This window comes from Bubalus kerabau, chromosome 2, assembly GCF_029407905.1.
Source record: "Bubalus kerabau isolate K-KA32 ecotype Philippines breed swamp buffalo chromosome 2, PCC_UOA_SB_1v2, whole genome shotgun sequence".
NCBI classification, from domain to species: Eukaryota; Metazoa; Chordata; class Mammalia; order Artiodactyla; family Bovidae; genus Bubalus; species Bubalus kerabau.
Window position 1 is genome coordinate 203,081,622 of NC_073625.1, and position 25,797 is coordinate 203,107,418.

A 25,797-nucleotide genomic window follows, 5' to 3' on the forward strand; every position below is an offset into this window, starting at 1 on the left:
TTAACTTTTAAAAAAAATTTCTGTATTTTCTGTTCATTTGCAGTATCAAAGCCACTAGAATAACGGGGGGTTAATAAAATACATATTTATTTGTCTCTCATGGATTAGGCCAGAGGTGGGCAATATGACAGTGTCAATCAGGTCTAGAGATTTCCTTCTTGCTGCATGATCCTTAACGCATGCCTTCCTTCTTTAAGATCTCCTCATTCTCTCCGATGGCTGCTGGAGAGCCATTCCTTTCATCAGTGTTCCAGACTAGAAACTCAATAAATGTAAAAGAGCAAGATGGGAGCTCCCCTTCTTCTAGGAGCCTTCCTAAAAAGTCCTTATAACTGGTCCACTTATACACTATCATCCCAGAATTTGGCCTCATGCCTAAACCACATGGCAAGGGAATGTGGAAAAAGTGATCTTTGGGCCAAGGTGCATCGCTAAGAGTTATTTAAGAAATAAGGCTAGATTATGTAAAATATCCCAATACTATCTGTAGGACCTGCCCAAATGTAAATTTTTTTTTCCATTTTCTTCATGATCATCCTCATCATCACAAGAGCAAGCATTTAATTAAGCATATTCACTGGAGAAGGAAGTGGCACCCCACTCCAGTCCTCTTGCCTGGGAAATCCCATGGACAGAGGAGCCTGGTGGGCTACAGTCCGTGGGGTCGCAAAGAGTCAGACACAACTCAGCGACTGAGCACAGCACAGCAGAATGCATATCACTAAGGGTTTAACTTCCTTTACCTAATATCTGATTTTTCCTCACACTGTTGCCAGTTTATAGATGAGGAAGCAAGGCTTTAAACAGTCGCATTACTTGATCAAGGCTGTAGCTAGTAAGCAGGGCTTTTAGGACCGTGTGACCAAAAATCGTGCATTCAACTGCTCGACTTTATTCTGCTTTCCTTTAGTCGCATTACTTGATCAAGGCTGTAGCTAGTAAGCAGGGCTTTTAGGACCGTGTGACCAAAAATCGTGCATCCAACTGCTCGACTTTATTCTGCTTTCCTTTTAGTTTTGACAGGTTTGACTGACTCATTCCTGAGTTTGAAGTGACTATCCCAGCAAAATGTCATGAGCTCACTTAGAGATTCCTTTGACTGTGGGAATTGCCCCATGGGAGCTTTTGTGAGAAAGATGAGAGGGAAATGAAGAAACGGGTCAAAGAGAAGGGAAAGAAAGATCTGTGGTTAAATTTTGTGGCCATGTACACACAGAGGAACCCAGCGGCACGAGAGAGAGGGTGTTTCTATACGGATGGCCCAAGAAAGTAACTGGTACTCCTCCAGCGCAGAAGCCACTTGTGGGGCTGGTGCTTAATAATTTAATAAATTTGGGTACTGTCTGCAGTGATGGTCCAGAAATTAATTCTTGCTATAAATTGTGTTGGCTGCCCCGATCACAAGAGGTAGGATCTAAACAACTGGTCCAACGTGCCAAATCTCCATGACAAAATGGAAGTATGAAAATTAAACGAACTTGTAGGAGAACATGCATCTTATAGGTTACTAGTCAGAAGATTCTCTTAGAGCCAAGGGAGCCTCCTTGAAACAAAAGCATAATTAAATTGCCAGTGCAAATGTAAATAGAAGTCTGATTAGACAATACACTCATTGATTTTGATGTTTGCTCTGCCCTGTCTTTGACTGGATGACCTCACTGTTCTTTTCCACAATACTAGTGTGCAAATGTTCCTCTGCAGTTCCACATGGGTCCACCTTTTGTTAAAAGCACAGAATTTTAAAATGCTGTGGCAGAAAAAAACAAAATAAAGTCAAAACCATAACTATTGAATAAAGGGGCTTCCCTCATAGCTCAGATGCTAAAGAATCTGCCTGCAGTGCGGTAGACTTGGGTTTGATCCCTGGGTCGGGAAAATCCCCTGGAGAAGAAAATTGCAACCCACTCCAGTATTCTTGCCTGGAAAATTCCATGGACAGAGGAGCCTGGTGGGCTACAGTCCATGGGGTCTCAAAGAGTTGGACAAGACTGAGCAACTAAGCATGTTGAATAAAGAACTGATGGCATTGCATTAATTAAAATATTTGCATCTTGTTGGAAAGATGAGTCTTTCCCTTTCTTCAAGAAATTTTAACCCATGAAATCAAAATACACAAAAAATCTTTCTAAGTGCAAAGATCGTTTTGCTTACAAAAGCTGTGGCGTCCACTGAATGGGCCTGTCAGTCGCTATAGATGCGAATGCACCTGGGATTCTCCAAGGCAAGAATATCGGAGTGGTTTGCCGTGTCCTTCTCCAGGGGATCTCCCCAATCCAGGGATCTAAACTGGGTCATCTCCTGCGTTGCAAGCAGACTCTTTACCAGCTGAGTCACCAGAGAAGCCCATATATACACACACACACACATATATAGGTATAACTATTACAGTAAAGTTCACACACCAATGAACCGAGTGTTTATTAAGGTGAAGTAATAACCATGACCGCTCATGACATTTGAATAGTGCTCTTAGATGTTCACTGTTCATTTTATTTTTATTAGAAATTGTTGATACGAAAGTATAAAAGACACTGAGGGGCAGGACAATGAACGGACCTTTTGGAGCAGGGAAGCCACGTCTGGGGCGGAACAGGAAACAGACTCTTCCAGCCGCTCTGCCGAGGGCCACCAGCTTAGCCTTGCAGCCGGTCCGCCTGCCCCTTCATCATCACCTCCTCTGTCCTGGCCCACACTCTCCCTAGCTGCTTCTAAGCCTGTGAGGCTGAATGGCCCCAGGCAAGGACTCTACTAGGATTTGGCAAGACCAGCTCCTTCCTTTCCCAAGGCCCTTTACAGGGAGCAGATCACAGCATTTGCCGTATTTCCCACCACCTGACTTGTGGGAACCAGGAGAACCGAGGAAACTTCTCATCTTCTTCCATCTATGATACAAAATAGGAAAAAGCTTTCTTCTCCATGATAATATAATTTTGCTGGTTGATATCCACAGGAAGTTCCACTGAGGACCCTGTAGCTTTAAAATATCAAGGCCCAATTATGCTAAGTGGAATCAGTCAGACAGAAAAAAGACAAAAACTGTATGAGATAATTTACACCTGGAAGTATCTAAAAAATGCAACAGACTAAAGACTATACCCCAAAAGAAGCAGACTACAGACACAGAAAACAAACTGATGGTTACCAGTGTGGGGGGAGGGCAAACTTCAGGGTGGGAGAGTTGGGGTGCAGACTATTGGGTATAAAACAAGCTACGGGGTATATTGCACAACATGAGAAATATAGCCAACACTTTACAGCAACTGTAAGTGGAGTATAGCCTATAAAAATTGTGGCTCGTATTATATATCTGTGAATTACATGATAGAATTTTATATATCAACCATAATTCAATAAAATAAAATGATAAGGATACATGAAATTAATTAGTTAATTAAACTATCAAGGCCCAAGACTTCTCAGTAAAATTGAAAATGTCTTATTCCTAAAAGTGTGCCATTATATACTATTATAAATGACAGGCTGATGAAAAGCCTGATGCAAACCTGGTAAAATGCACCTTTCACATAGCTCCCACTAAGAAGGTTTAAAAGACCAAACAAACAAAACCAGGAAAGCAGAGAGAATAAACCTAGCAGAGATCAGAAACTGGGAGACTTTGAACACCTGAATAAGCAAAAGCCAAGTCTGTGAAGTCTTCCATTTTAAAGTCTCCCGGGGAGCTGACTGTTCAGATGGGAGTTACTGGTGAATGGTGCATGCCTCTGAAAAGCTCTTCACGTCTGTACTCATCTGTGTCATCCTCTGGTTCAGTTGGAGCCCAAGGGAAATGGCAGCATCAAGAAGAGACTGCCGTCCATCGTGGAAGACGAGGAGGAGGAGGACGAGGGGGAGGAGACAGCCTCCCTGTCCCCCGTCTACACCAGGGGACCCGCCTCTTCTCGCAGCAAGCGGCCTGGAGGCAGTAAGAGCTACCTCGGCTTAAGCCTGAAGCAGCTGGCCTCGGGAACCGTGCCGTTTCACTCACCTATCAGAGTCTCCAGTTCAAACTCCCCCAAAACCAAGCAGGAGACGGATGCCCCAAACTATGGCAAAAGAAAAGAGAAGAACTTGAAATTGCAGCTTTCGACTTTGAACAGTGCTGGACCCCCAGACCTCAGTCCAAGGTAAGAGCTTAGCTCATAGAATCCTTTCTCGGTGGAGGTGGCTGCTTTTGCTCCCCACTGGCACCTGGCTAGAAAATTACTCAGCCTTCTGGACCTTTCTACCATGCAAGTTCCTAACCTGGAGGCTTCAGCTTTCCTAAATTTTTCTGTGCAATTTTTGACTGTATAGTGAAGTGTGGGCAGAATGAGAATAAATCATGTTAGTCATATTCTCAAAAGGGTCCATTAAATGTTCCTAATTGCTTCTCTTCTCCGTTTATTCATTTAGCTCTACCTACTTTTATGTACTTGAGCGGGTTGCCATTTCCTCCTCCATGGGATCTTCCCAATGCAGGGACTGAACCCACGTCTCCTGTGACTTCTGCATTGGTGGGTGGATTGAGCCAATCCACCAATGAGCCACCTGGAAGCCCCAGCTGTGCACACACTTTTATAGATGTATATTTCTACATTGTAATTCTATAATTTATACATTTCTAACAAAAATGAAAGAGAGGAAATGAAGTTTATATCATTATCCCTCAATATCTGAAACTGTACCAAAAGTTTTACAGGGCAGTCAGTGGAAATGATAAAAGGAAGAGCTGTCTCCTTTTCCCACAGTACTTTCTTCATTGTTGTGGATAACCCAAGCTTGGTTTTACTTCCAGCCTCTTCAGTAGGTAATATGGGATGGTTCTATTTTTAATGTAAAACATTCACTTTAGGATCCACTAAAGATGATTGAGACAGTAAAAATTCCTGACTCAGAAAATGTGAAAGGGGTAGTATGGAGCAGAGCAGCTAATTAAAAAACAGACGTAAGAAAAAAACATATTGAATGACTTCTATTCCCAGATACTCAGCTGGGTAATTTTTCATTTACTTTTATGGTCAGTCTTTTCAGGAATCTTATAAAGTAGTTCATATTACCTCGGCTATAAACTTATAAAAAGTGTATTTTGAAGGTTAAATAGTTTGCCTAAAAATTCAGAAATTTGAGTTCTGAAATATAGATTCAAAGTCTGTTTCTGTTTATAAGGCAAGAGCTCTTTCTGATATATTATATATGGGTTACTCTCTTGAAGAATACAATTTATCCATTTAGAGAAAATAGTAAGGAAAAAATAAGCAAAGCAGGCTTAGTGAAAAGTAGATGGATATTAAGTGTTCAGGAATTCAGCTGGAGATGGTAATTTGAAAACTCAGCTTAACTGTTCTTCCTAAAGTTTCTCTAACATGAAAAAATAATAAATTTTAAATAGGGGGGAATGTATCAGACCTGGAAAATAAAGGTTTGTGTACAACTTTTCATAAGTTGTACAATGAAAAAAATGAAGAAAATATTTTTTTATTTTATATACGGAGAAAGATTTTGAGAACATAGCAAAATGTTAGAGGTAGTAGTGCATGACAGATGACTTTTCTTTTGATATTTTGATTGTATGTTTACATTTGATACAATAAATTCATCTTTTTAAAAAAATTATGAGTGGGTTAGATATTCACCAAGGAAAGAAGATTACTAGAGTCCTGGTAGTCATTTAAATACAATTCTTCAACTGTCACTTCAGAGTTTCATCTAAGTCTAAAGTTACCATTAGGTTGAAACTCTTTAATTCTGGATAGAACAGTGAATTAATATGAATTTAGATAAGAGGACTTCTGTAGCTAAGGTTTTGAATCTGAGAATGAATAAGAATCTAAAATCTATAGAATTGCTGTTCAACAGAAATATGACATGAGATAAAATCGTGAGATACACAGGTATTTCTAAACATTCCAGTAGCCGCGTCTGTGAAAAGTAAACACCCACGTGCACACGTGAAATTATTTAATAATAATTTAATGACATGGATTATTTGATTTGAGATGCCTCAACTATTAGCATTTCAAGTGTAAACAGTATAAAAAATTACTAGTTAAATAACATAACATTTTTACTAAAATCTTCAAAACCGTGGTGTGTTTCACACTTACAGCGCGTCTCACTTTCACATTTCAGGCGCTCAGTGGCTGGATAAGGCTAATGGCTACCACGTGGGTTAGCACAGCTCTAGAGTGTCTAGAATTTAGAAACTCAACACAAGATTTTTTAACTCTTCTAGAAATAACTGTGACCCATGAACATAAATACACAACTAGCAATCCTCATTATCTTAAACAGGATTGTTGATGGAATTGAAGATGGAAACAGCAGTGAAGAAAGCCAGACTTTTGACTTTGGCTCTGACCGAGTCAGACTGGAGCCCAGAATTTCTCCTCCTCTTGGAGGTAAGCTCTATATTTAGTCTTCTCTCAAGGGGTGACATTTCTTTGTAACTTGTAATATTTGGCTCTTCACATCAGGTGGCCAAAGTATTGAAGCTTCAGCTTCAGCATCAGTTCTTCCCATGAATATTCAGGGCTGATTTCCCTTAGGATTTTCCTTAGGTTGGATCTCCTTGCAGTCCAAGGCTTTCCAGACTCTTTTCCAGCACCAAGACTTGAAAGCATCAGTCCTTTGGCACTCAGCCTTCTTTGTGGTCTGACCTCCTGAACACAGGCAACCCCAGACAGTCATGGGGTATAAGGACGACAGTCTTTTGCCAGCTCCCTCCTCCCCTTCCCACCTGGCTCTGATGTCCTGGAGTCAGGATCTCCTGCTAATGAGCGAGTCCTTCCACGGACAAAGCCCAGCACAAGAAAGACTTCTGAATGTGCAGTTCTGGGGCTGTGTCTCCGTTTGGTAGAATGCCAGTCTTCTGTCCCAGTCAGCACCTCCTCCAGGCACCCATCATCTCCTGGGGAGATGGGCAGATGAGACCCCTGGTGGGACAATGGTGGGTAGGGATGGAGGAGAGGAATGTGGATGGCAATCAGCAGTTCTCATGCATTCAAGTAACGGACTTTCACGTGCTGATACCACTCTGCTTGGAGCAAGAGGTACAGAAGTTATAGGTCTGGTCAAACAGGTGTGAGCCTTTGCTATGGAAGCTGGCGGTGGGTCCCCCTGGGAGTTCTCCTTGTTGGGTCACAGGACGCCACCTTGACCGCCCACCTAACAGTCCTGGCCCCGCCACCTTCCACCCTCCTCCTCTCCCTTTCCCAGCGTTCACCCTGACACTCATCCGTTCAAGCAAGAAGCACTCTTGACTCTGCCTCCTACATGACTCTCATTTCTGTCTGAGACGTTCTGTCCTTTCTGCCACTACCCTTTCCTTGCCTCATTCATCTCTTGCCTGCTTTGCTACCAAAGTCGCTTTCACTCTGTCCTCCATACAGAGTGGACTATTTAAAAAAAAATACAAATCTATTCTTATTTTTTTATTCCTATGCTTAAAATCCTGAGATGGACTCCCATTGCCTTTAGTATGAAATTCAAACCTATTGCATAATAGCTTTTTTAATGTCCCTTTTCTCTGCTAGACCCAAAGCTCCATGAGACTCGATATATTTTCTTTATTTCTGTCTCCTCTAAAGGGGAGCTTCCCTGATAGCTCAGTTGGTAAAGAATCCACCTGCAGTGCAGGAGACCCCAGTTCAATTCCTGGGTTGGGAAAATCCCCTGGAGAAGGGATAGGCTACTCACTCCAGTATTCTTGGGTTTCCCTGGTGGCTTGGCTAATAAAGAATTTGCCTGCAATGCAGGAGGCCTGAGTTTGATCCCTGGGTTGGGAAGATCCCCTGGAGAAGGAAAAGGCTACCCACTCCAGTGTTCTGGCCTGGAGAATTCCACAGACTGTATAGTCCATGGGTTGCAAAGAGTCAGACACGACTGAGTGACATTCACTTCACTTCACCTCTAAAGGAGGTCTAGCCTGCTGCAAGTCATCTCATATTATTCACTGAATGAAGAGATTAACTTTGCAAATATCTCTGTAAAAGGAGCTTTTACCACTCTGCCACTTCAGATTGTTCTGAACAACTTTTTTTCCTCCCACAAACAAATTCTCTATGCTTAGTTGACCAGAATTAGGGTACTAAGATAGTCATATCATGATGTTTATACTGACAGATAGTACAGGTATAGATGTCTCTGTATATCACATCCTTTCCACTCCAGCTAGCAGTGACTCATCTGTGCTTCTGCTCCTAACAAATGTGAATAGATTTGTAAAAGTGTGGTAGAGAAAAGGTGGAGATGAGAGAACCAGGGAATGGGGGAAATTACCTTTTCGTGCACAGAGGAGACAGAAATCTGCAGTGGAGAAGAGCATCTTTAATAGAGGTGCGAATAAAATGCTCCCATGGACCCAGGAATCAAAATTTGGAAAGGAAAGAGAGGAGGAAAAGAACGCTCCTTTCCGTGGCTTGGAGGACACTGGCTGCGGTATATTTTTTGGCAAGCAGCAAAGAAGAGAACGAGTGCCACTGGGCCTCACGGTAGTGATAGCGTTGAGGAGACGGGGCAGCTGGCCACAGACACAGCCAGTAAGTGTGGCCACAGTCCCTGCCATGCTGCGTGCCCGGTTCCAAAGGGTCCATCCGGTGCCATCCAGAGGCGTACTAGGGAGACAGAACTGACGGTGTGCACGTCTTGGGAAAGGCCGCTTGGTTAGCTCCCTTCCTGACGGTTAGCTCCCTTCCCTCCTAAAGGTTAGCTCCTTCCCCGTTCCAGGTGCCCCAGTCCTCACACAGGAGGCGTCTTCCTAAAGGACTCATTCTGTGTGTGTCACTTTCCAGACCCAGAGATTGGAGCTGCTGTCCTCTTTATCAAAGCGGAGGAGACCAAGCAGCAGATAAGCAAGCTCAACAGTGAGGTACGGAGCTTTGTCTTTCTCTGGCCAGGCTGGAGTGGTGAGGGGCTAGAAATCCCAGTCACCAGCAGAAGCAGTAATAGAGTCATGACAAATGGTGACGAATGTGGATGAGTTCCCACTCAACCTGATGTGAGTATCGGTTGCCTAACTTCTCTCAAGCTCTGCCTTGCCATGTGTAACAAGGAGATCGCAGTTATACCTACCTTGTGGCCCATTTGTGAAGTTAAATGAGATCATCTAGCTAGATCATTTAACATACAGGAAGCATTAAGTGCTAATTCTCTAATTAATGTCATAAATGTTTTGATATTTGGTTTCATTGGTGCTTTTTCACTTTTTTATATACTTTAATTTTTAATGAGTTAAAGCAAGATGAATCAAAAGTAATGAATCAGAGTAGTCCAATGGCCTGAAACTGTTCTTTTCTCTAGTCTGCATTTGCTTTATAACTTAGAGCACTTTAGCTCTCTAGATCTTACCATCTCTTTGTATAAAATAAGGTAATTTAAAAAACAATTTTATTGAGGTATATTGTACATGTTATAAAATGCACTCATTTGAAATGAGTACAATTTAATAATTTTTAGTAGCTTTATTGAGTGATTCAGCCATGCCCATGTGAGTTTTAGAATATTTTTTATCATCCTAACAAGATCTCCCACACCCATTCATGATTAATTCATGTTCCCATATCTAGTCCTGGGCAACCACTTGTCTACTTTATGTTTCTATAAGTTTGTCTTTTCTGGATATTTCATACAAAAAGAGAAGGTAATTTCTGAATCACTGTCTTCATTTGGGTGCCCCCCAATATAATTAATTTTATAAAAAAAGATTTTGAGACAATGATTTGCATGCAAATACTTTCTCTGGAAGGTGGTCTGGGAAGCAAGAGGAAGGAGTAGAGGAATCAGACAGGAAAGAAAGGGAGGCAAGCGAATCAGGGATGTTAAGGAGACGATTGACTCTGTAGGCAGTTGGGGCTCCATTCTGCTGGGGTGGGGGCACTGAGAGCTTATGTGGGGCAACTCGGAACTGTTCTTCCATGAGACAAGAGAAAAGATGGCTTCTGAGGGATTACCTGCAGGCTTCCTGCAGGAGAGACTAGAAAGATCCTTCCAACAGGAAAATGCAGGAAGAACCAACTGTCTGTGACAACCTTCAGGGTAGACCTGGGTCAAATACCCTGAGCAGGCACAGACAGGTAACAGGGCTGAAGTGGTAGATTCTCTAATGAGATCCTGGCAGAAAACGTAGCCAGCTGATGATGTTGGTGAGATCTGGGAGAAAAGTGAAGTTCATATAAACGTAACTGGTTTCCAATTTTCTGTAACAATGGAAAACTGGGCATCTTGTCATAGTGTGCAGAGTTTTCTGCTCCCCTGTGCTCCATCAGCTCACTGCCCTCGCTCCTGAGTCTGCGCTCTCTGGAGGTGAGATTGTTGCTAGCAAGGAGTAAGAGGCCAAAGTGCAGACTAACAAGTTAGGGACAGAAACACTGACTGGATGGGAACTCCTTTAACTGTAAGGGCTTGTCCGTATGCGGGATCAGCCAGAAAACCTCTTATTGAAAACACACCGAAAGACCAGAACAAAACAAACTACACTCTGTTAGAGACCTGGACATCAGCTTTGTGTGTGTGTGTGTGTGTGTGTGTGTGCGCGTGTGTGCGTGTGTGTGTGTGTGCGTGTGTGTGTGCGTGTGTGCACGCGCGTGTGTGTGCCTGTGTGTGTATGTGCGCGCGTGTGTGTGCGTGTGTGTGTGCGCGTCTGTGTGTGCATGTGTGTGCGCGTGTGTGTGTGAGTGTGCATGTGTGCGTGTGTGTGTGTGTGCGCGTGTGTGCGCTCATGTGTGTACATGTGTGTGTGCGCGCGCGTGTGTGTGTTTGCATGTGTGTGTGTGCGTGTGTGCCAGTGTGTGCATGTGTGTGCGCGCGCGTCTGTGTGCGTGTGTGTGCATGCGTGTGTGCAAGTGTGTGTGTGTGCATGTGTGTGTGCGTGTGTGTGTGTGTGTGTTTGGTTTAAGAGCACTTTATTTTTGTGAAGTTTTTTTGATTGGTGGGGTGTTTTTGTTTGTTTGGACATCAGCTTTTTATGAAACAATTTCCTTTAAGATATTATCATCAGATAAAATCACCCATCTGAATTATTTTCCCTCACATTTGAGGAAATTATCTAGTGGCTGTAAGAATGGATTGACTAATATCTTAGCTCAGCTACAGAAGTTAGTTTGGGGGAAAAATGTGTATCCTCACCTTTTGGAACGTTGTTTTTCCAAGTTACAGCTGAAAATCGGTCCACTGTATGCCTTTCGTTTCAGAATGTGAGTCAGTGATAGATGCAGTAAAGCAGATAACCATTTGGAAAACAAAATATTTCCCGTGTGACTCTGCATTCATGACTGCTTTTCTAGTGAAATGATGTAAATTATGTTATCTTGCCATATATTGAAGTAAAAAGGGCAAGATAAGTGTCAGTGGTCTGATTATTCCTTCCCTAAAGAATTAGTTTTTCCTTAGTTGAAAATATCTGATTTCTTCATAGTTGAAGTGTAAGTAAAACGGACCTTATTTTTCACACGTAATTTAATTTGTACATAGTCTTGATCCCTTAGGTAGTGCATTAGAACTCACTAAGACAGACAGGATTAAAATACAAACTGACTTCAAGCTGTAAAATTACCCACTTCTAACCACCTACTTGTCTTTTCCCCATAGTTTCTACAAAGTAATGTTTATATACCCCCCAAAAAAAAAATTTCTGTCTTTCAAAGGCCAAGACTAATTTTTCCGTTTCACCTACTTCTTGCTACTCACATATGTGATCATTCAATTGCTCTATTCTTTCTTTATTCTATCTTTTGGTTAGGAGTAAACAGGAGAAGAATTAATAATAAGTGGCAAGAGGCACTGCATGGCAATAACTGCAGCCCAAAGGGGACCCCCTTAATCGAGGTGATGCATATTTGACACCGTGTAACCCAGAGGGCACCGTGTGATCCCCATCCTGATATTTGCTCAAACATTTCAGATATAAAGAAATTGTTCATTGATGTGTAGAGTTCATAATCAACTGACTAAACACAGCACTAAAATAAGGAAAGGAAAGCTGTTGCTAATAACCTACATTCACAGAACCGTTTAGAGAGCTTAGGAGATGTAGGACAGCTGCTGATGTTAGACGGCTTTTGAAAACATTGCCATTGCTTTGCGGCAGTGAGATGGTGACATGCTAAGAAAACTGTTTAAAAATAACAACAAAACCCCATGGTGGGAGGCAGGGGCCGTGTCAGTCGAATGCTCTGCTTCTGAAAGGGTTTGTAGGTCAGGCTCAGAGGGCTTCCTCGTCTCTGAAATCTGGGTGACCCAGAAAGACCCCACGGCCAGGCCTACCAACAGAAGCTGTGTGCCCACCCAGCAGGAGTAACGCATCACACACAACAGAGAGAAAGGGAGAAAGTTTGGAGCGAGAACGGCCTCTAGATCCCTATTCATGAACTAGATCCGTGACCTCAGCAAAGTGTTCCCCTTCCCTACATTCAGCTCTGTCATCTATTAAATATTAATAATACAATCTGTCACAGAGGAGTGTTGTAAGGACTTCAGACTCTATGTAAAGCACCAAACACAGTGTCTTCCTTTAATAAATGGTCAAATGATCATTCTTCCCTCATGCAAGGACATGCTTCTAGTCAACAAATGTGACTCAAGTTAGACTCCATGCCCCTGCTACCCAACAGTGCCCTATGCAGACTGATAGAATTCGTCAATGCTGATGGAATAAAATGAAATGAATTAAGGGAAACATACCTCATTATGAAAATTACTGCTTTCGCCTGGGATTTCCTTTTGCTATGAAGATGCTCACTATCAAGTTAGTATCGAAAATGATAGGGAAAAAAATTACATTTCAATGCATCTTACTTTAGCTAAAACAGTTTGAAGTAATGGTGTCACTGATTTACTGTAAAGAACACTTACTCTGTAACACTTATAGATTAAAGGGCAAAGAGAGCCAATATGCCAGTTAATAATGCTTGACCGTTACTTGACATTACACTAAACATATAAACAGCAAAATGATGATAAAACTAGGCAGAAAACAACCTGCCAAACTTAACAGAAAGATGACCATGGTCAAACCTTCGTTCGCAAAGTGAGAAAATGTGGTGACTTGTTAAATCATCCTTAGCAGAGTGCAGCTTGGCTAGAATGCTCTACTCGCCACATTTAGTATTTTTCTTGTAGGTACATAAAGGAGTCAGTTAATATTGGGCCATTTTAAGGCAACTTGAGCTTTAACTAAATTAAGAAGAATGAAATATATACATGCCTAAACAACAGAAACTTTATTTGGGGGGGCTCCAAAATCATTGCAGATGGTGACGGCAGCCATGAAATTAAAAGATACTTGCTCCTTGGAAGAAAAGCTATGACCAACCTAGACAGCGTATTAAAAAGCAGAGACATTACTTTGCCAACAAAGGTCCATCTAGTCAAAGCTGTGGTTTTTCCAGTAGTCAAGTATGGATGTGAGAGTTGGACCATAAAGAAAGCTGAGCACCAAAGAATTGATGCTTTCAAACTGTGGTGTTGGAGAAAACTCTTGAGAGTCCCTTGCACTGCAAGGAGATCCAACCAGTCCATCCTAAAGGAGATCAGTTCTGCGTGTTCATTGGAAGGACTGATGCTGAAGCTGAAACTCCAGTACCTTGGTCACCTGATGCGAAGAAATGACTCATTGGAAAAGACCCTGAAGCTGGGAAAGATTGAAGGTGGGAGGAGATGGGGATGACACAGCATGAGATGGTTGGATGGCATCACCAACTGAATGGACATGGGTTTGGGTGAACTCCAGGAGTTGGTGATGGACAGGAAGGCCTAGCATGCTGCAGTCCACGGGGTCGCAAAGAGTTAAACACCACTGAGCAACTGAACTGAAACAAAAAAAGTGAGCTTTGTAGAAACAACAATTTATATTGACTTTTTTGAGACAGAAGTCTGGCTTCTCGTACTTTTTATTAACTCCAGGTTTGAAACAACTTGATTGAGATATGATTAACATGTCGTAGGATTCATCCATTTAAAGTTACAACCTAAGACGTCCCTGGCAGTCCAGGCTTCCCCTGCAGGGCGCACAGGTTTAGTCCCTGGCTGGGGAACTGAGATCCTGCATGCTGTGCAGTGGGGCCTAATTAACTAAGTAAAGTGTTAAACACAAGACCTTTTAGTATATTCCTAGACTTGTGCATGCATCACCATAATAAATTTTTGAACATTTCGTTACCCCACAAAGGAAGTTTGCCCACACAGCCAACACCAGTGGCTCCCCACCCCTCAGCCCCGTGCAGCCGCTGACCCACACTCCGCGCCGCTGACCCACACTCCGCGCCTGTACACTCGCCTACTCTGGACACTTCATGTAAATGGAATCGTGCACTATGGCCCCTTGTGACTGGCTCTTTTCATTGAGCATGTTTTTGCTGTTTCATCTCACATTGTGGCATGCCAGTACTTTATTCCTTTTTCTTGCCAAATAATAGGTTTCATTATATAGATATTCCACATTTTATTTATTCATTCATTGCTAGATGGGCGTTTGCGGTGTACCCACTCTTTGGCAATAAGAATAATGCCGCTATGAGCATTCATAAAACACTCAGAAAAAGTTTTGTGTGGACTTTAAAAGAAAAATGTGTGTGAAAGGATTTCATTTCTGTCCTCCCCGAGTGATTTCAACCAGGTACAGATGGTCATCACAGTATGATGGGTAGTCCACTGAGTCTGCTGTTCTATTTTTTATTTTTAATGGGAGGATAGTTGCTTTACAACGCTGTGTTGGTTTCTGCTGTACAACAGGAGTCAGCCGTACGTCGTCACAGTCCCCTGCCTCTGGGGCTCCCTCCCACGCGCCGTCTCCCGTGTCCGCCGTCGCAGCGCCAGGCTGAGCTCCAAGCGCAGCGCAGCTGTGCTCGTGCGCATGCGTCCGGGCTCCCTCTCGGTCCGCCCGCCCTCTCCCTCCCGCGCTGTGCGCATGCGTCCATTCTCTGCGTCTCTGCGCCTGGCCTGCAAACAGGTTCCTCCGGCCCATTTTTCTAGATCCCGTATGTATGCGTTAACATACGACAGTTTTCTCTCTCTGACTTTGTGTGCACATGTTTTCATTTCTCCTGAGTAAGGAAGAATTTCTGGCAACTCTGTGGAACATTTGAGCAGCCGCCAGACTTCCCCAGAGCGGCAGATGCACTGTACACTTAGCAGCATATGAAGATTCCAAGCTCTCCAGTTGCTCACAACAACTTTTATTTATCTGATTTTCTTTTATTATGACCATTCTTGTGTGTGTGAGGTGGCATCTCATGTGGTTTTCAGTTGCATTTCCCTGAGAGCTGCTGATGTTGAGCATATTTTCCTGTGCTTACTGGCCATTTGCATGTATTTGGAGAACTGTCAGTTTATATCCTCTGCCCAATTTAAAACTAGTTTGTCTATTGATTATTGAGTTCGGAGTGTTCTCTGTATATTCTAGATAGCAAGTTATGATGTACAGTTTTCGTCTCCCATTCTGTAAGTTGTCCTTTCATTTTCTTAACGTTTTTCTGTGAAGCACAAAGTATTAATTTTGGTGATATCCATTTTATCTGTTTTGCTTTTTTTTTTTAATTTTTATTTTATTTTTAAACTTTACATAATTGTATTAGTTTTGCCAAATTGTTTTGCTTTTTTTTCTGTGATTTTAAGGTAGCGTCTAAGAAACCATTGCCTATTCCAGGGTCATGAAGATTTATTCCTCTGTTTTCTTCTAAGAGTTTTATAGTGTGAGCTCTTACATTTAGGTCTTTAATCTGAGTTAATTTTTGTATATGGTTGTGTGTGTCTGTGTGTGTGTGGTAAGTCGCTTCAGTAGTGTCTGACTCTTTCTGACCCCATGGACTGTAGCTCGCCAGGCTCCTCTGTCCATGGGATTCTCCAGGCAAGAATACTGGAGTGGGTTGCCATTTCTTTCTCCATATGGTTGATGAATGGGCTGAATTTTATTTAATTTTTTTGTGTGTGGATGTCCAGTTATCACATCACCATTTGTAAAAAAAACAGTTTTCCCCCACTGAACCATCTTAGCACACCTATGAGACACTTGCCATTGATATTAGGGTTTATTTCTGGAATCTCAATTCTATTCTATTGATCTATTTACATTTCTTTCAACAGTATTTTAATTTTTCAACAGTAGTTCTTAGTGTACAAATATCCTTGGTTAAATGTATTCCTGAGTTCTATTATTTTTGAAGCTATTATTAGTAAAATTGTTTTCTTAACTTATTTTTGGGTTGTTCACTCATAGTGCACAGAAACACACCTGATTTTTCCATGCTCATCTTGCATTCTCCAACTTTACCAAGCTTTTTAAATAGTTCTAATAATTTGAGGGTGAATTTTTTGGAAAATTTTTATATAAGATCATGCCTTCTAGAAATAGAGATGCTTTTATTTCTTCCTTCCCAATTTAAATACCTTATATTAACTTTTCTTCCCTAATTGCCTTGCCTAGAACTTCCAGTACAACACTGAATAGAAATGGAAAGAAATATCCCTGCCTTGTGCCTTCTCTTGGGAAGGAACTCTTTCTGTCTGTCACCATTGAATATGACGTTAACTGCTGGTTTTTCATGAGTTCCCTTTTTCATGTTGAGGAAACACCTTTGTGTTCCTGATTTCTTGAGTGTCTTTATCACAGTGTTAAGTTTTGTCAAATGCTTTTTCTTGCATCTGTTGGATGATAATGTGTTTGTTTGGTTTTGTTCCTTGTTCTACTGAGATGGGGGAGAAGGAAATGGCAACCCACTCCAGTGTTCTTGCCTGGAGGGCTGCTGTCTACGGGGTCGCACAGAGTCAGACACGACTGAAGTGACTTAGCATGCATGCATGCATTGAAGAAGTAAATGGCAACCCATTCCAATATTCTTGCTTGGAGAATCCCAGGGACAGAGGAACCTGGTGGGCTGCCGTCTATGGGGTCACACAGAATCGGACACGGCTGAAGCAACTTAGCAGCAGCAGCTACTGAAATGGTATATTACATTAATTAATGGTTTGGGGATGCTGAACTAACCTTGCATTCCTAAAATAAATCCCTCTAGCCATGGTGTAGAATCCCTTTTACCTATTTCTGGATTCAATTTGCCAGTATTTTGCTGATAATTTTTGCCATCTACACTCATAAATTATTTGTCTGCAGTTTTCTTTTTTCTGTGATATCTTTGTCTGGTTTTTGTGTCAGAATAATATTGGTCTCACAGAACAGGTCGGGAAATATTCCCACCTCTTCTATGTTTATGGAATTCATGAAGAATTTCTGTTAATCTTAAAGATTTGGTATAATTCACCAGTGAAGCCATCTGATCCTACACTCTTCTTTGTGGAGAGTGTTTTGATTACTAGTTTAACCACTTTACTTCTATCTCCATTTAGATATTCTACTCCTTCTTGAATTAGTTTTGGTACTTTGTGTCCAAAAATTTGTTTAATTCACCTAAGTTATCTAATTTGTTGGCCTATGATGGTCAAAGTAGTTCCTTATGATTCTCTTCATCTCTGTAATGTTGGTGGTAGTGTCTCCTCTTTCGTTCCTGATTTTAGTAATTTCAGTCATGTCCTTTTTTATCTAGATGAAGCTCTGTTTGCTTTTGGCCATTTTCCCTCATCTCTGTTCTCTGTTTTTATTGTTTTTTGCTCTCATCCTTGTTATTTCCTTCCTTCTGCTTTCTTTGAATTTAGTTTGTTCTTTTTCCAGGACCTTAAGGTGGTAGTTGGTGTTAGATCTTTATTTTTTGATAGGCATTACTATAAATTTATCCCTAAGCACTGCTTGACTATATCCCATAAACTTTAGTATATTCTCATTTTCCTTTATATCAAATTATTTTTAAATTTCTCCTGTGATTTATTTTTTGAACTATTTGTTATTTAGTAATGTGATTTAATGTCCATGTACTTGAGAATTCTCTACTTTTCTTTATTAGCAATTTCTTATTTCATTCCAACTGGAGAAGACACTTTCTATGATTTTAATCCTATTAAATATATTTAGGTTTCTTTAATGACATAGCATATGGTCTTACCTGGAGAATATTGTTTGTGCTTGAGAGGACTGTGTATTATACTGTTATTGGGTGACTATTCTATAGATATCTGTTAGGTCTATGACTATAGGTCTGGTATGTTCAAGTTTTCCATTTCTTTATTGATCTAATTGTTCTATTTATTATTAAAAGTTAGATACTGTAATCTGCAACTGTTATTGCTGATTGTCTATTTCTTCTTTCAATTCTGATTTTTTTGCTTTATGTGTTTAATGCTCTGTTATTAGAAATATATATATATATGATTTTTTAAATTTCCTATAAAGTTTACCACCTGTCTCACAAAACATTTCTTCTTTATCTCTAATAAAAAAATTTTAATCTGTTTTATCTGACATTAATATAGCTTTTCCAGCTTTCTTGTGGTTGTTGTTTGTATGATATTTTTTTCATCCATCTACTTTCAACCTACTTATATCTTTGAATCTAATGTGTGTCTTGTGTTGACAGCTTATAAATGAATCTTGATTTTTATTCAGTCTATAAATATTTACATTTTGATTAGATGGCTTAATTCATTCATATTTTATATTATTTATATAGTTTGATTTTGTCTTCCAAGGTGGCTCAGTGGTGAAGAATCCACCTGCCAATGCAGGTAGACCCAAGAGATGCAGGTTAGATCCCTGGGTCGGAAAAGATGCCCTGGCGTAGGAAGTGGCAACCCACCTCAGTATTCCTGCCTGTAAAGTTCCATAGACAGAGCCTCCTGGCGAGCTGCAGTGCACGGGGTCACACAGGGTCGCAAGGGGTCACACGGGGTCACGGAGAGCTGGGCGTGACTGAGAGCCTGAGCACAGATATAGTTTGATTTAACTCTTTTTTTTACTTATTATTTTCCATTTATCTCCTGTCTGCTTGTTTTCACTTACTGTGGCCTTCTTATGTTATGAAATAGTTTTTTAAATATGTTCAAAACACTTATCATAGTTGCCTAATAAAACAATTACATAGATCAAGCAGTGGAGGTTCCTCACTTACTTTATATAATTCCAAAAGCATATATAATACTTGAACATTTTTGTTCTTTTTCAGATGATTTAAAATAAAACTTAGAGAACAATTCCTCCTTGGTTGAGTACATCTGGTATATTTTACTTAAAATTAACTCATATTCTTAGAGATGCACACTAGTCATTAGCATACTAAGACTCTGAATTCTTGCAGTAAAGAAACTACATTATCAATAACTTATCTTTAGCCTATATTGATGAAGTGCATTTGGTTATGGATCACTCTAACAACAAAATAACTATTAACATTTTGTCTCCTATTAGTATAGCTTGGAACAAAATGGAAAGCACTGGGCTAAAGAAGAAGCCTCTTTCAGATGTTATCCAAAATTTTTATCTACCATTTTTAGCTTATGCTATTCTGAGTTTGGTTTTGCCCCATTTTATATACCAAGATTTATTCCTGTTCTTATTTCAGGTCTCCTTGTGATGCTCTCAAAACATCCTTGATTTTTGCTTTTGTACCTGCTTAAAGTTCATTTCAAGTAAAGTTTTCACCAGCTGACTTCTGTGGTGGTTTCTACCTTGCATCTGTTGTTATTGTTCAATTATTGAGTCGTGTCTAACCCCGCATCACCATGGACTGTAGCACGTCAGGTGCCTCTGTCCTCCACTATGTCTCGGGCTTTGCTCAAATGCATGTCCTTTGAGTCGGTGATGCTATCTAACCATCTCATCCTCTGTTGCCCCTTCTCATTTTGCCTTCAGTCTTTCCCAGCATCAGAGTCTTTTCCAGTGAGTTGGCTCTTAGCATCAGTTGGCTCTTAGCATTCAGCATTTGTACTTCCAATGAATATTCAAGGTTGATTTTCTTAAGGATTGACTGGTTGGATCTCCTTGCAGTCCAAGGAACTCTCAGGAGTCTTTTCCAACACCACAGTTTGAAAGCATCAATTATTTGGTGCTCAGTCTTTTTTGTGGTCCAGCTCTCACATCCACACATGACTACTGGAAAAGCCATAGCTTTGACTATATGCACCTTTTTTGACAAAATGATGTCTCTGCTTTTTAATAAGCTGTCTAGGTTTGTCATAACTTTTCTTCCAAGAAGCAAGTGTCTTTTAATTTCATGGCTGCAGTGATTTTGGAGCCCAAGAAAATAAAACCTGCCACTGTTTCCATTTTTCCCCATCTATTTGCTATGAAGAGATTGATGGGACCAGATGCTATAATCTTAGTTTTTTGAATGTTGAATTTTAAGCCAACTTTCTCACTCTCCTCTTTCACCCTCATCAAGAGGCTCTTTAGTTCCACTTTGCTTTCTGCCATTATAGTGGTGTCATCTGCATATCTGAGGTTATTGATATTTCTCCCGGCAATCTTGATTCCAGCTCGTGATTCATCCAGTCTGATATTTCACATGATGTACTCTGCATAGAAGTTAAATAAGCAGGGTGACAATAAACAGCCTTTTCGTACTCCCCTCCCAATTTTGAACTAATAAATTATTCCATGTCCAGTTCTAACTGTTGTTTCTTGACCTGCATACAGGTTTCTCAGGAGATAGACAAGGTGGTCTGGTACTTCCATTACTTTAACAGTTTTCCACAATTTGTTGTGATCCACACAGTGAAAGACTTTAGCATAGTAGATGAAGCAGAAGTAGATGTTTTTATGGAACTCCCTTTCTTTCTCCCTGATCCAACGTATGTTGGGAATTTTGATCTGTGGTTCCTCCACCTCTTCAAAACCCCAGCTTGTACATCTGGATGTTCTTGTGTTCACATACTGCTGAAGCATAGCTTGAAGGATTTTGAGCATAACCTTGCTAGCATTTGAAATGAGCACAAATACACAGTAATTGAAACGCCCTTTGCCATTTTCCTTCTTTGGGATTGAAGTGAAGACTGACCTTGTATAGTCCTTATTTGGGACTGGAATGAAAACTGACATTTTCCAGTCCTATGGCCACTGCTGAGTTTTCAAAATTTGTTGACATATTGAGTGCAGTATTTTACAGCATCATCTTTTGGGGTGTGAAATAGCTCAGCTGGAATTCTGTCACCTGTCCTAGCTTTGTTTGTAGTAATGCTTCCTAAGACCCACTTGACTTCACACTCCATGAGGTCCGGCTGTAGGTGAGTGATCGCACCATCGTGGTTAACCCGGTCATTAAGACCTTTTTGTACAGTTCTTTGTATTCTTGCCACTTCTTCCTAAATTTCTTCTGCTTCTGTTAGGTCCCTGCTGTTTCTGTCCTTTATTGTGTTCATCTTTTCATGAAATATTCCCTTGATACCCCCAGTTTTCTTGAAGAGATCTCTAGTCTCTCCTGTTCTGTTTTCCTCTATTTCTTGGCATTGTTCATTGAAGAAGGTCTTCTTCCTCTTCTTGCTCTTCTCTGGAACTCTGCATTCAGTTGGGCATATTTTTCCCTTTCTCCCATATCTTTCACTTCTCTTCTTTCCTCAACATTTGTAAAGCCTCCTCAGACAACCACTTTGCCTTCTTGCATTTCTTTTTCTTTTGGATGGTTTTGATCACTGCCTACTGTACAATGTTATGAACCTCTGTCCATAGTTCTTCAGGGAATCTATCAGATCTAATCCTTTGAATCTATTCATCACCTCCACCATATAACATAAAGGATTTGATTTAGGTCATACCTGAATGGCTTAGTGCCTTTCCCTACTTTTTCAATTTAAGGCTAAATTTTGCAATAAGGAGCTCATGATCTAACACAGTTAGCTCCATGTGTGTGCTAAGTCACTTCAGTCAAGTCCGATTCTGTGCGACCCTGTGGACTGTAGCCCACCAGGCTCCTCTGTGCATAGGATTCTCCAAGCAAGAAGAGTGGACTGAGTTGCCATACCCTCCTCCGGGGATCTTCCTGACCCAGCAGCCGAACCTGAGTGTCTCATGTCTCCTGCATCGGCAGGCAGGTTCTTTACCACTGGTGCCACCTGGGAAGGTCCGTTAGCTCCGGGTCTTGTTTTTGCTGACTGTATAGAGCTTCTCCATCTTCTGGTGCAAAGAACATAATCAGTCTGATTTTTATATTAACCATCTGGTGATGTTCATGTGTAGAGTTGTCTCTTGGCTTGTTTAAAAAGAAAAAGTATGTATTATGACCAGTTGTTCTCTTGTCTAAACTCTGTTAGCCTTTTCCCTGCTTCATTTTGTACTCCAAGACCAAACTTGCCTGTTATTCTGGGTATCTCTTGACTCTCTACTTTTGCATTCCAATCCTCTATGATGAAAAGAACGTCTATTTTGGTGTTAGTTCTATAAGGTGGTGTAGGTCTTCAGAGAACCAGTCAACTTCAGCTTCTTCAGCATTAATGGTTGGGGCACAGACTTGGATTACTGTGATGTTGAATGGTTTGCATTGCAAATAAACCGAGATCATTCTGGCATTTTTGAGATTGCACCCCAGTATTTGGGTGCAATTTCAGACCCTTTTGTTGACTATGAGGGCTACTCCATTTCTTCTAAGGAATTCTTGCCCACAATAGTACATATGGTGGTCATCTGAATTGAATTTGTCCATTCCCATCCATTTTATTAATAGCTCACTGATCCCTAAGATGTTGATGTTCACTCTTGCCATTTCCTGTTTGACCGTGTCCAATTTACCTGGATTCATAGACCTAACATTCCAGGTTCCTATGCAATATTGTTCCTTACAGCATCAGACTTTGCTTTCACTACCGGGTAACATCCACAGCTGAGCGTCATCTCCAGCTTGGCTGAGCCATTTTGTTCTTTCTGGAGCTGTTAGTAATTGCCACCAGCTTTTCCCCAGTAGCATCTTCCAACCTGGGAGACTCATCTTTTAGTGTCATGTCCTTTGTCTTTTCATCCTGTCCATGGGGTTTTCCAGATAAGGATACTGGAGTGGTTTGCCATTTCCTTCTCCAGTGGGCCACGTTTTGTCAGAACTTGCTCCTCTGACCATTCACCTTTGGTGGTCCTGCACTGCATGGCTTATAACTTCACTGAGTCACACAAGCCCTTTTCCATTTCAAGGCTATGATCCATGAAGGGATGTACATTTCGTATGTTGCCCAAAGCAGGTATGTGGATATAAACATGTATTAACAAAGAGTGACAGAGAGAGAGATATTTTATTATAATGAATTGGCTTGTGACATTATGAGAGATTTGAGAAGTCTATTTATAGTAACTTGGCCTCTGGCCTGTTAGAGTCCAGGCTTTTGTTGCTATGGAGACCAACAGAAAAGCATCTTCTTTTGAGACAAGGCTGTGTTTGCATCATATTTCATAATTGGATCATAGATTATGTTCTTTCAAAATAGCTATTCCAGTAATCTCTATAGGTCCAGTATTGTCCCAAGGCTTTAAAGGATGGTTTTGTAATAGTCACAGAAACTATACATCCGGTTTCAAATTGTGTTTTGTAACATCAACTTCTTTTAACTTTTCTTTCCTCATTTTCAACTTACTCAAAAGAGTCTAGTAACTTTTTCTGAAATATCAGAGTTCCACCATTCTCAGGCAGTGTTACAGAGTAAAGAATGCTGAGGCAACAGACAAACTCCAAACCTCATTGGTTCAGATTTATCCCTCGTTCAAGCAAGGCGCCTTATACTAGCTACCAGGAGGGACGCTGACTCCTGGGTTGCCATTGATCGGCTATGTTCCATTTGAAGAGGGGAGCAGAGATGCTTATCTTGGCTCAGAAGATATACACATCACTTTTGTGCACATTTCATTAACCAGAATTAATTCTGTGGATGAAATTAATTTCAAGAGATAAAAAGTATAATCTTCTGTGTTCTCCAGGAGTAACAGAAAACTGGATACTGGCAAGCACCAGTAGAATCTACCACAGCATCCAGACAGGGGACTTTCACTTCCTCTTTCCTTTTGCTTAAGGTTAAATGCCAGTATATCCCCAGTTAAACGTGTCATACAGTATCCAAGTAAACAGATACAGATATGAAACATTTTCTGCTGAAAACAGAGAGAGAATCGCGGTTGTTTTCTAGGTTGTATTTGAGAAAGTCACTAGATCAGTGAAGTCTCTCTCAGTGAAATAAATAGAATTGTAATAACAGGTCATTCTTTAATTAAGAGTTGCTTTACTTTGATAAGCAGCAAGGACCTACTGTATTCAATATCTTATACTAACCTATAATGGAAAAGAATCTGAAAAAAATTCATATGTATAATGTGAATATACATATTCAAATGTATATATGTATGTATATTCAATTATATATTTATAGTGTGCTTATTTCAGGTATATGCATTTATGTGTGTATATATATATATATATATAACTGAATCACTTTGCTGTACGTCTGAAATAAGCACATTATAGACCAATAATACTTCAGTTTAAAAAGAGCTGTTTCACTACGTCTCTAGACGTCTGTGACAACGTGGGGTTCTGCAGCAGTTCACTTGAGAAAGCCCGCACGAGTCCACCCTGTGGCAAAGTCAGGCTTTTGTCTCGAATTAGCGTGTCATCATTTCACCTTTTCATTGCCCGTTGGTTCAGCTGAAACCCACTGACAGAATTGCCAGATCATCCCAAGAGCTGGCCGTATAGTCTCTCGTCTTCCTCATCATGATCATAAATAAATAGTACTTGACCATAACATAAAACGGATGACCAGGGCAAGCTTGACGCATGAAGCGGGGCACCCAAAGCCAGTGCTCTGGAAAACCCAGGGGGCTGGGGTGGGTAGGAGGCGGGAGGGCTCAGAGTGGGCAACACAGGCGCACCTGTGGCCGATTCATGTCGACGTGTGGGGAAGACCACCACCACATGTGAAGTAATCGTCCTCCAGTTAAACTAAATAAACAATTAAAAAAAACGAGACATAAAGAAAGGTTGTACATTCACTTTTTGACATAGAAAAACAAAGTCCATTTAAACTGCTGGCAAAACCTTTCTGCTTTTTCATTTTCATACATATGTATTGCTGATGTTAAAGCTACATTTTGTGAACACAGGTTTCTAAATTGAAATATATCCAACTAATTAATGATTTAATATTTTTTGGTTATTTTCCAGTCCTCAAGCATAAGCATAATGTGCATAAGCAGATTCATAGCTTTCATGAGAGTTTTACTGACAGTAAATAAGTAAATTAATTAAACACTAAAGGATAGTGAGGCTCTCTAAAGGAAAAAAATATACCACTCAAAAGTTTGTCCTGTAAACTCTGGATTTTAAATGCATGTATTTTTTGGAGATTATTTTTGCCCTCTTTGCTGGGATTACTTATATATGGATGTCTTCTCATCTCTGATTGGAGGGACTAAATGGATATGACATTTGTGTCCAAGTGAGACCAACGTCACATTCCAAAGGAGCAATTTGAGATGAGTTGGACAAAGGAGTCTTTACAGAGGAGTTAGTAGGTAGGGAACCCACAAAGGATGGAACCACCACCTCCACCCTGGGGCAACATCTACAGAAGTTCACTACCTCTCCTAGGTCCAAGGAGCCAGAGTGGAGAATGGTTACAGACTGTTGAGTTGGAGAAAGCTGAATCGAGAAGGCCACCTCCCAGGAGCCAGGGTCTGGTTGGTGCCTTCTGTGCGCAGCTCAACCCTCAAGGAAGCACCGGAGAGTCACACGCCTTGACTCCCTGTCTCGCATCCCTCTGAGGTGACGGTGTTCTTCAGTGGCCAAGCCCAGCCAGAAGCCAAAGAGCCAATGGCTCTATTGATGGACATCATACAGGGTCACTGGAAACTGGATCTATTTTAGAGATACAAATAGAAGTAGTTAGTAAAATGAGCTACTGTGTAGGCAAACAAATACAAAAATGTTCTATGGGAATTAAACAAGTAATTAACATTCATTGCCAGAAAGAAGCCAG

General features: G+C 40.9%; 1 protein-coding gene across 1 annotated transcript in view; it reads left to right on the plus strand.

Annotated features, from left to right (window-relative positions):
- Window positions 1–25,797, plus strand: part of KCNH8 (potassium voltage-gated channel subfamily H member 8) — a 479,646-nt gene that overhangs the window by 433,563 nt on the left and 20,286 nt on the right. Inside the window, exons 13-15 of the mRNA XM_055570028.1 lie at window positions 3,772–4,124; window positions 6,271–6,377; window positions 8,769–8,845. Of these exons, the coding sequence (XP_055426003.1) occupies window positions 3,772–4,124; window positions 6,271–6,377; window positions 8,769–8,845 (537 nt within the window). The remainder of the gene's footprint in view (window positions 1–3,771; window positions 4,125–6,270; window positions 6,378–8,768; window positions 8,846–25,797) is intronic.